Genomic DNA, 11,857 nt, shown 5'->3' on the forward strand with positions numbered 1-11,857 from the left:
GATGTTTAAGGAAATTCTTCCTCTAGAACTTAGGTCTGCAAACCTACAGCCTCTAGGCCAGCTTCAGCCCACTTCTTGCTTTCATACTGCTTTAACTCAGTGAGTAGGGCTTAAAATATTTTTTCCATTTTTTTGTTTGTTTTTTTGAGACAGAGTTTTACTATGTAGCCCTCAGTAGAGTGCTATGGGATCACAGCTCACAGCAACCTCAAACTCCTGGGCTTAAGTGATTCTCTTGCCTCAGCCTCTCAAGTAGTTGGGACTACAGGTACCCTCCACAATATCCAGCTATTTTTTGTTGCATTTTTCATTGTTGTTTAGCTGGTCCAGGCTGAGTTTGAACCTGCCAGCCTCAGGGAATGTGGCTGGCGCTGTAACCACTGTGCTACTGGAGCCAAGCCCCTCCCCCCTCTTATAAGAATGTCAGTAATATGGTGTTCAGGACTCACTTTAATTCAGTGAGTGACCTCATCTTAATGTAAGTAACCACATCTTTGATAATCTTATTTCCAAGTAATATTATATTTCAAGGTACCACGGATTAGAACTTCAATATATCTTGTGGGTAGACATAATTCAATCTTATTTCCAAGTAAGATTATATTCCAAGGTACCATGGATTAGAACTTCAATATATCTTTTGGGTAGACATAATTCAATTTAGTAATTTAAATCATTAAATGACAAGCATCTATCCAGTGCTTGTCATTATTCACAGGAATCTGACCTCCCACATGCCCCAACCTCCCATACTCACTAGACTGTGGGTTCTTTGAACATTGTACCTTAATTCCACATAGTTTATTAAGTCTATTATGAACTATGCTCTGTTCTGGGCACTGAGGACAACTGACACTCAAGGTCCTTACCCTTGATAGAATATCTATTCCACATGGAAGCAGATCGTAAAAAGTGGCCATTCAGTGTGGAAGCCACATGCTAAGAGTGTGTGTGTGTCTGGATACACACACACATGTGCAAGAGTTCACCCTTATCCAGTTTTGCTTTCTGAGGTTTCAGTTAGTCATGGCTAAGGTCCAAATATATTACATGGAAAATTCCAGAAATAAAAATTTCTAAGATTTAAATGGCACTCTATTCTGTTCTGAGCAGCATGATGAAATCTTCCTCAGTCCCAGCTCTATACTGCCCAGGACATAAATCCTTCGTCTCAGAGATCCACACTTTCTGCCACCTGCCTGTTACTCACTGAACAGCCATCCTGGTTACTAGATCCACAGGATCACAGTGCATCTGTTCATGTCACACTGACGTGACTGCACAACAGCCTGGAAGTGCAAGGCTATGATGGTTGCAATTAAAATATGCAAAAAAAAATAATAACAAAACTGTGAACTATTTCCTTGAAGTGAAAAGGTCAAAGTGTTTTACTTAATAAGGAAAGGGGGAAAAAAATCATACATTGAGCTCGGTAATATCTACAGTAAGAACAAATCTTATATCTATGAAATTGTGAAGAAGGAAAATATTCATGCCGGTTTTGCTGTCCTATCTCAAATTACAAAAGTTACAACCACAGTGCCTGGTAAGTGCTTAGAGAAGATAGAAAAGGCATTAAACTTGTGGCAAAAGACATATACAGAGACATGTTCTATTGATGGTGATCAAGTCTGGGACTCTCTGGAGTTTCAGGCATCCCCTGGAGATCTGGGAACAAGTCCCCAAGAATAGGGGTGGTGACTGTACGTGCATATACAGTCACTTAATATATATTTGATGAAGGGATATTAGCTGGAACAGTAAAAAAAAAAAAAGGATAAATTATTTCATTTAAATGGAATAATTTAAATCATTAAATGACAAGCATCTATCCAGGGCTTGTCATTATTTAACAGAATCTAAAACTTAGGATTCTCTGGGACCCTTGTAAAACTTTGTTCTCTGGTACGTGAATCCTTACTCTCAGTGGACCTCCCCCTACAACTCAGGTCCCCAAATAATACTTCAGAGTATCACCAGATAAAGCTTGTAAAATGTATTTTTTAAATTATTTTTGTTCAATTCAAACTTGCATCTAAAGAAAAACACGTTTGCATTTGTTTGCCTTTCAGGGCAGCGTCAGCACCTCTCAGTCCGCATTTGTCCAGCTGCCAGGTGAGCCCTTTAATTCAATAGGTAATTATTCTCTTTGGAGTTTCAATCAAACACGTGGGCTTCCATTCTTTTATGACTTCCTTACACCAGTTTTAAAACTCTGCCCCTTTAAAATAGTTATTTTTAAAATACAAGATCAGTGAAGACAGACCTCAGCCAGTCACCGGTGCATTTAGGATTTATTATGTCTCCATGGCAGTCTTTTGATCCCTTGCCTAGCAGAAGCTTTTGGGGCAAAGGGAATAGCAATTAGGCCCTGGGTACAGTTTTAAAATGTCTAAAGTTCTGACACCACGATCTGATAGATGATGCACCTGCTTCAAAACAGGAAGAGAAAGGGACCCAAGGGCAGAAGGGAAAACTATTATTTACTGGGTGCTCTCTACATGGCAGTTACCTAGTTCAGCAGTTTGGATTCACTTCAGCACATGCAGCTCATTAAATACTCCCGTAGGGGTAGACAGGGGACATTGTTAGATTAGTGCTGGGCACCCTTCACGCACACAATCCCTTCCAGATCTCAAACTCAGAAGTGACACCGTCCTTCTCAATGGTTGTGTGGCCTTCGGAGCTGGATAAGGGGAAGGAATAAGAGCATCTAACACATATAAAGTCTCTGTATTGTGTTTCCCAATCGTATTTATGCTCACTGGAATTTGGTTTAATCTTCTCTCTTTTACAGAATAAAAGCACTGCAGCTTCTCTTTCCGTCTAGAATCATTCTTCCTCTTTTTAAGTAGGAAAAAAAATGATGCCTATGAGAGTGGAGTTTTTTTTTGTTTTTTTTTTTATCTCCATGACTGTTTTTATTTGGAAATTAGGAATGTAGGCATGAAAGTCTGGAAGCCTTATTTACACCTTGTTAGTGTTCACTGTTCCCATAGCTATAACTTCATGGTATGAAACAGAACCTTGTTTATGGATATTAATTTTCACTTGCATAGATTTTTTTCAGGAAAGTATGCTGATAATGAAAACCCCTAACTGCAGCCTTAAAATGCACGAGCAAATGAAAAGCTGGGGGGTTATAGAATTTAAGATGAAAGTGGAGTGAGAAGAATCATGCTATGAGTTTGGATGGCAATTTTTTTTATTTCTGATGAATAAATGTACTCGTTATTGTTGATGTTATACTACCAGATATACCGAAAGTGTGTAAGAAATGAGGTCTGCGGAGTTTGCAGATCGACCGGAAGATCGTGCAATCAGGTGAAAAAATAATGAGCGTAACATGTGGAAAGAACCAGAGCTCTGTGTATATAGAGACAGAAGCTCAGAACTGGCCCTGTGGTTGGGAGATGAGCATTTGAACCTTCTCCCCGGCTCAGCCCTTTTGCGACTTCGGGGCTTTGGTCCCAGCCAATTAGACCACGCCCACCAGCCGCTGGAATAATTAAATCATCAGTCACGCAGACCTTGAGTCTATGCCCCAGCATATGTTCTAAATGATTGTGTATTTCCTGCTGCAAACGAGCTACGGGGTCAGCAAGTGTTTCACAAACACATCTCTTTCCTTCTGGAACCACTGCACTGGCCTGACCGTTAGTGAGAGTCCTGTCAGTTCCAGCATTTCTCCCGGTTTCTGCCCTGGGAAATTTTATGTGCCCTTTACTCGCTTCCTAAACTTGCAGCCCTGGTGAGCTGAGCAAAGGATTCCATATGGCCACAAGAGGGCGGCAAATAACACCAAACTCCCAGCCCAGACTCGCAGGTTCTCTGAAATTGCTTCTGCGCTGCGGTTATCACCCCAAAGCAAGCGGTCTAGCGCTGCCTGCTAGGCTAGAGAGGTGGAGTGCAAAGTCGGTATACGAAGAATTAGGAGACAGAGTGCAACCTGCCTCTGATTTGAGGTAGGTTTATATGTATCGCCTTGTCTAAAAACATTCCGTCCCAGATAACAAGGCCAGAAGCAACGTCTTGCTCATCGTCCTTGTATGTATAAGGTTGTAAGTAGCTCAGAAGCTGAGAAGATGCTTCACTCATTAAAATGGGAATGCCAATGGATTCTTTTTATTTATCCCTTGAAGCCCAGCCTCTTTTTAGCACTGCGCTGGGCGCCTGAAAGATACACTGTAACTGTGAGTGAATGAACAGTTGTACTGTCTAAAATAAACTCGTCACTAAAGGCAGAGTGAACTCCAGACACATTAGTTATTTAGACTGGAACAGCTAAAAGAGCTAATGCAAAAATATTTCATGCTTTTCAGAACATTCATCTATTCCACGCTAGTGCTGGTGTCAGGCACGCATTAGAAACCTCCTTTCCCAGGCCGAGAGACTTACCTGCAACGCAAGCCTTGACCTTCCCTGGAGAAATTTTTGCTCATGTGTTTTTTTATTTGGCTACAGGCTCACCGGTCATGTCCGGTTACTATGGTGTCAGAAGATCTTTCCTATCTGACTCAGACTTCCACAACAGTAAACAGTTTTCAAATGACGTCTACTCCTCCAGCGTGGCGAAGCCCTTTCCCTGCGAGCCTTCGGCTGGGCAGAGCCATGCGGCCCTCCTGGAGTCCTACTTCCCGGAGCCCTACGGAGACCACCGCCCGCCTGCGCTGGCACCCAACACTGGCTCGCTGTTCAGTGCCTCGCCCCTGCCACCTCTGCTGCCGCCACCCTTCCCCAGCGACCCGGCTCACTACGTGTTTGTGAGTACTCAGTCTCGGGGTGGGGAGTCTGGCCCCAAGCCCCATGCTTGGCAACCAGGTTGAAGCTCACCCTGCAGACCCGAGGCTGCTTCCCAGCTGCCCTGAAGTTGCCAAGACAGACCGGCTCTGCCAGGGAGCCTTGCTCAAAAGACCCCTGTTAACTGTCACGGCAAGAGCATCTATCCAGGGCTTGGAACTGGGAGGACAATGAGGCAGGATTTCGGCCCATTTTGCTAATGCTCTGCTGGGTTTGCTGGGTGTTCCCCAACCTGATTAGTGCAGGACATAATCATTCCTGAAACGGGTGGGGAAAGATCAGTGGAGCTGCATCTTAGACGTGGCTAGTGGGGATCTCCCAAGGCAGGTGCGTGGGGTTGCCCTTTCTTTCCAAGTCCCCGGCCTCTCCTTCCCCACAATATTCCTACCCTGTACAGCGGTTCTCAACCTTCCTAATGCCTCCTGATGCCATGACCCTTTAATACAGTTCCTCCTGTTGTGGTGACTCCCAACCATACAATTATTTTCATTGCTACTTCGTAACTGTAATTTTGCTACTGTTATGAATCATAATGTAAATACCTGATATGCAGGATGTATTTTAATTGTTATAAAGGGGTCACGACCCACAGGTTGAGAACCACTGCTGTAGCACCTTGTTCTTGCTCAATCCTTCCAAACAGGTCAGTTTGAAAAGATCTGAAAAATGCTAATATTCTTGGTATAGAAAACTGTAAAGCCTTCCACTGTAAAAGAATGAATCTGTAAAGCTAGTATTTTAAACAAAAGGAAGGGGTGGGAATGAACCCCTAATATATGCCATGAACTCTTTTGTGCTTTTGTTCATTTAATACTTGGAACAACTCAGATTATATTTATGAAAGCCCATTTTACAGATGAACAAAGTGAGGGCTCAGAGTCTGGAAGGTAGTTGAGTGTCACAGACATGAATGAACCCAAATCTTTCCAGCTCCAAGCCTGTGAGATTCCTATCTCTTTGTTCCCTGAGGGTTGGGTGGGCTTCCTAACCCACTCAAAAACTCACCAGGGAGCTGGAAGCCTACTCCATTCCAGGAGTGGGCCAGGAAGTGACCTTGCCCCCTGTATGAAGGATATTCTAGGACCCAGAGTAATGACAGACTCAGCAGCACTGGAAATGGTGCGATGCTGTGTAGGTCTGGTTTCATTATTCTCACCTTTAATTCCTTTAATGTCATTTTCTGGGGAAAGAAATCTCCATAGATATAGGAAAGCTAATTCCAGAGTAGGGAGGAGCTAAATTTCGCTGCTGGTGCCTGAGAACCATGGAGTTGAGACAGCAGAGAAAGTGTACAAAGAAGCCACAGTCGAGCAAAACCCTATGGATCATCAGATTGTCTCCTAATGAGTAACCCAATGACCTTTCCACTCTCCCCAGAGGGACTCATGGGAGCAGACGGTGTCAGATGGTCTCAGCCAGCCAGAGCCCATGCCCGCCGACACCCTGCAGACCTTGCCACCCAGCACAAGCTGCCTCTCCCAGCTGGACCCTGGGAGCACTGCCCAGCACAGGGGCTCCAGCTGGGGTTCCTCCCTTGCTGGGGCCCAGTCCTACTCGCTGCATACGCTGGAGGATCTGCACCACACGCCGGGGTACCCGACCCCGCCTCCTTACCCCTTCACCCCTTTCATGACGGTGCCAAACGACCTCCCACCCAAGGTGCTGCCCATCTCCCCTGAGGAGGAGGCAGACACTGCTTCCCTTCAGGACCCTGCACCTTGGTCGAAAGACGATGGGAGCATTGCCTGGGGGTCGTATGAGTGCCGCAGAGCTTACTGATGGGTGGGCCAAGGACTGCCATGCTTCCCTTTAAGTTAGTTTCCGTATTCCACAGATGGTTGTAGGTGTGTCCGCTCATTCAGAACTGGATGTGCAGAACAAGCCACCGTGCCACCTTTCGTTAGTGGACGCTGGCATTTCTCTGCAAGCTTCCCCACCATAACCCCACAGAAATAAAACCAAATGTTAATTAAATACATCACGGACCACGTTCTAGTGAGACAATCTTACAGTGTGGTCTTTGGGGAACTTTGGTAACCCAGTATAATATGAACCTTCTGTTATCTTTGAAATATCATTTGGGGCACTGATTTTTTTTTCCTTAAATGACATTAAAAAGTTACGCAGATTGTAAACCATACTGATTTTCCTGTCCACTTTTTCTTAGTTGTGAACTATGTGTATTCTCTAGTGAAAGAGAATGAATTGGATATGATACACGTGTGGGCACATAAAACAAAAATCATTTTTACCACGTGACTTTAATGAGTGAAGTGTTTTATACATCTCCCTCATTGTAGTGACATGTAAAAGCCCAGTTAAAAAAAATTATATGTATATACACACATATATGGCACCATCTATAAATAATTAATTGTCCATAAAATAGAATGAGATCAGACCATGGCTTCATAAAGACATAGCTTTGTCTCTGCCCTAAAGCCCAACGTATCCCCAAATCAGTCCAATAAATACAACAAAAGCCAAAAGTTGTCTTTGATCTATGACAGCTTTAATCAAACAAGACATTGTCTCGCTGAAGGACTGAACCTACAGTTATCAAAGTGAGTAAAATGGGCATTCTGTGATCAAATAAGAATTTATGCATTTTAAAGAAAAAACAGAAAATAGAACTAAGCCATTGGGAAGAAATGACGGAACACCAAGAAACAAAAGGGCTTTGGAGAGGGACAGACTACCAGGTGTGAGCCAGCCCTTACACACAGCATCTCCCGACTATCTGAAGAAAGGCCTTGTTGGTGGGTCATTGGGCAGAAGTGTACAGCTCTTACCAGGGGTAAGAAACTGAAGCATGAACCCGCCTCATGTCAGGTTTGATTGATGTGGGTCCCCTTGCCAGTCAAGTTCCCAGCATGACTGCCAGTGCGTCTGTCTATGGCTAAGCCCATCATAACGCTTTGCACACACTTAGACCTTGCAGATGCTTGGACGAGGGCCCACGGTTATCCCTACACCCTTTCTCCTACCTCCTGACTGCCTTCCTTTCTTTACTCCCTTCTCACATATCTCTGGCCTCTCCTGACCCAGTGCCTTCTCCCTCCATCCTCTGGGGACTGAGGCTTCCATTTTCCAGCTGGTTGTCCAAAGCCCTTCACTCCCGTGCCCATCATGTCCTCTGTGACAGCTCCTATACTCTGAAAAATGCTCATACTCTTTGTATAGAAAACTGTAAAGCCTTCCACTATAAGGGATGAATCTCCAAAGCTAGTATTTTAGACAAAAGGGGGGGGGGTGATAACATTATTTCCAGAAATTCAAATAAGGGGATTAATTCACACTTAGACGTGGATAATTGTTATTTCTTCTTCTTGGGTCCTTCGAGGGTGTCTTTGGCTAAGCAAACTCATGCCCAATTGGTGGAGCGCCAGCAGCAGTGCTGGCTAGTGAGCCCTCCTCTCCCTCTCCCTTTCCCTCACCCCTCAGCTTCCTCAGGGGGGAGCAGGTGGGGACTGAGCACGTGTGGCAGCAGCAGCCAGGCTCCGCCCTACTTCCTCTTTCCCACCAGCTCTTCCCTGCAGCCTGATCTTGACTTTGCAAAATATCCACTACTCTTTAGTGAAAGATGGCGACATCCACTGCGGAAGATGGGAGCTGCTCTGTCTTAGTGCGACCTGGGCCTCATTCCTGCTTCCAGCCACCTGCCATTCAGCGGTTAGTCATACCTGGACAGCAGGCCCCTGCATCAGCAAGAAGAGATTTGGCCCCTCGATAGATTGTAAAGGTCTTTCTGAGGGTCTCAGAGTCATTATTCTAGGTTGGTGTTATAAAATTAGTAAAATTTTAATTAGTAAAATTATCATCCTCTACAAATGCTTCCTGTTTGCCTCTAAGCAGCAACAGTAAAGCCCTTCTAGATCGTAACCCATGTGCACATGACCTTAGCTTTCGGTTTGATTATAACCCTGAGTATTAGACACGCTCATATCTCTTATCATGTGGCCGTTATCTACTCACATATAAGTTCATTGATTTCTAACAACCTGAAGATGTCTTGGCTCTCAGATAAGGAGAGCTTAGCAGCCAGGCAGAGGAACAGAGGAAAGTGCCGTGAATACAATGGTATCTACAGTCTTCTAAAAGCCCCCGGTTCCTTTCATAAAGTTTGACTAAACTGATTCATTTAAAAAACAGACATCCACAAGCCCACACTGCAGGGACTATCTATGCCCACTATCTAGTCCAGAAGGCATTGGGGGGATAGGAGCAGTGTCGGTCACTTCAAATGGTAAATTATTTTAAGAATTCTTTTTATCTTGACAACCCACTTCTCGAACCCGTGCATTTTAATTTAATTCTATTTTAGTGTCTTGGGATACTTTCTTAAGAGTTTAAATCAAGCTACAAAATTATGACCCGGAAATGAATTCTATCTCCGGATCCAATTTCCCCTGCAAGTAACTCCTTATTTTCCACTGCGTGTGGATACTAGCCACGGCTTTCCATAGGAACGCACCTTACCGACCCACCCAAAGAATGCACAGCATCCTCTCCCTCTCATCTTTGAAATCTACTATTCCCAGACTCATAGCTTTTCAGAGGAAGCCAGAGAAAATTAAAGATCTTGGGTTCAACACTCCAGCTCTTTCAGGTCCTGCTGGGACACAGGACAGGTTATTTAAGATTTAAAGTATACAGAGATGGTGATGTCAAGTTCAAGCTACAAGATGATGATGTCAAGAAGCCCAAAGCAAAACTTGTCCGTGCAGAAGCTGCTCTGTAGACAATAGTCCTGTGAATCACTGCAGACAGACGTGGAATGTGTAACGGCTGAAAGAGTTTGTTGCTCTTACAACGTTATACAAACCCCAAAGAGTGAGAGGAGAAAACCACATCTTTACCTCACTTATTTAATAAATGCTTTGAAATGATCGTGACCACTTGCTACAGCTCAGTTTATAATACAACATCATGGTCCTATTGTGGTAGGAGAGAAAGACTTAAGGACTCTAAAGAAATTCCACAAAGGGAAAAGAATTACTAAGCCCAATAACAAAATATACATTTATACGCATACATACACACATATGCAGTATATAAATATTGTCGTATTCTTGTGATTCATTTTTCAAGAGGTATAAGAGCTGTTCAGAAAGTATCCAGCCATGTCATATGAAAAATAGACTTAGTTTATGGACAGCCCTTCTGGGTCTAAATAAGGAACAACACATCAGGTAAAGTACCAGCATAACAACTGATGTCAAAGGTTCAAGTTAGATTACATTACAATGATTCTACCAACCACACAGCGAAATTATACTCTCCACTGTAGGGCCTATCACTGGGTAATGTCTGAAGTGTCCTCTCTGTTCAAAACAGTATCAGGCTGTTCATCTTGTATAGCACATTCAATAACCATCGGCTGGAGAGAAGCTAAGTGCAAAATCATACACTCTAGATAAGGAGGAATCTCTAACTAGGAGACTCCAGGGGACGACTCGCGATTGTCTCACCTCTCTCTCTTTTGATGAAGAGAGAAAAAGAGCAGATTGTTTTGCTCTGTCCCCAGCACCAAGTTCTCAGGAAATCTTTGTTGGATTGAAAGGAAACTATACCATGAACATAAATACCTACGTAGCCCCTGATTCTGTGCATGACAGTTCTCTGAAACCAGTGTTGGAGAACATTCTCACTACGGTTAGTATTTATCACTGGCCGCACTGTCTGTATACTCACACAGTAGGAGGATATTGGGCTTGGGCAGTAATATATTTAAGACGATTCGGTATTCTTTAATGTCTTTATCTTTTTTCTTTAATGTCTTTAAAAAGAAAATTACCAACCCCCAGAAAAAATGTTGACATATTCATTTATTATCTACATGGACTATAACATACTGCTAAGAAGTCTTATAAATTAAAGTTATTCAGTGTTTGATATTATCTTCAGTGGGACTAAAGCATATATGATAAATAAATCAGGAACTAGAATCCTTAAAGGCCAAGCTAAAGTGTTCTTTTTTTTTTTTTTTTTTGAAGTTTTTGGCCAGGGCCAGGTTTGAACCCGCCACCCCCCATATATGGGGTTGGTGCCCTATTCCTTGAGCCACTGGCACCGCCCCTAAATAAAGTCTTCTATATTTGCAAATAATACACCATGTTACATTTGACCTTTTGGTAGAGAAATATCCTCTAAATAACCTCTGATAAATTAGACATGTGGGTTTGCAATCTCATTGTCACTTTACTACAAGAAAAAAGAACAGTAAAAAATGTTACAAGTTCCAAGAGGAAAAAAATGAGAAGCACATAAATAATATCCAGGAATTAGCTCCTTTACATTAGGAAAATTGATAGGCATCCCTGCTAAACTCCTCCCTAACCAAGTATCTTGAGTGGCATAATCCAAAGGTTTTCATACTTAATAAATTAACTTCATCCTAAATACAAGATCCCTGAACTATATTATTTCTTTACCTTGGTGATACAGTTACAGGTTTTCATCATGGTATTCTCAATGTATTTTTGTGTGCCTTAAATATTACATACTACAAATGATTTAAGTCATAAAAGATGAACTTTTAAAACAGTGAGCAATTTTTTTTTCTTATTTAAATTATGAAGTGCTTGCTTCCCATGAAAACCTCTTCAGGAAATGTTAAAACTTTGAGTATGTCTTATGAGACTAGACCGACTTAGCACAATTCAGCAGGTAAACTTCATCCAGTAGTCTTCATGGTCATTTTCACATGGACCGAATGTTCACTCTAGGACCCCAAAAGTAATTATTTCCTCCATGTGTTCAAGTTTTTGGAATTTGATATCTCCCACAAGGTTTGGTAACAGTGTCCCCAAGTCAAGGTGACAAAAGAAGTTTGCATTAACAAAGAGAACTCAGACCTGTAGTCAAATTGGAGAGAATAAACTACCCCATTTCCTGATGTTGAAAGTCTTTTAATGTGCACGTGTCTGCGTTTAATAAAATCTCCTACTTAGGGGGAAAATGACAGTGCCCCACAGTGTCACTGGCACACAAAAGACTGCCAAAGTTTTTCGATTAAAATATTCATTTTAAACCTTTAAAAGAAATCTGCTCTTTT

At 42.7% G+C, this 11,857-nt stretch overlaps 1 protein-coding gene across 1 annotated transcript in view; it reads left to right on the forward strand.

The window, feature by feature from the left end:
- The window catches only part of CUNH11orf53 (chromosome unknown C11orf53 homolog), a 9,615-nt gene extending 3,036 nt beyond the window's left edge, over positions 1 to 6,579 (forward strand). Inside the window, exons 2-4 of the mRNA XM_012808156.2 lie at positions 2,073 to 2,115; positions 4,465 to 4,763; positions 6,178 to 6,579. Of these exons, the coding sequence (XP_012663610.2) occupies positions 2,073 to 2,115; positions 4,465 to 4,763; positions 6,178 to 6,579 (744 nt within the window). The remainder of the gene's footprint in view (positions 1 to 2,072; positions 2,116 to 4,464; positions 4,764 to 6,177) is intronic.
- The last annotated feature ends 5,278 nt before the right edge of the window (positions 6,580 to 11,857 follow it).

This window comes from Otolemur garnettii, unplaced genomic scaffold (genome assembly GCF_000181295.1).
Source record: "Otolemur garnettii isolate 467f Iridium unplaced genomic scaffold, OtoGar3 scaffold00086, whole genome shotgun sequence".
NCBI lineage: Eukaryota > Metazoa > Chordata > Mammalia > Primates > Galagidae > Otolemur > Otolemur garnettii.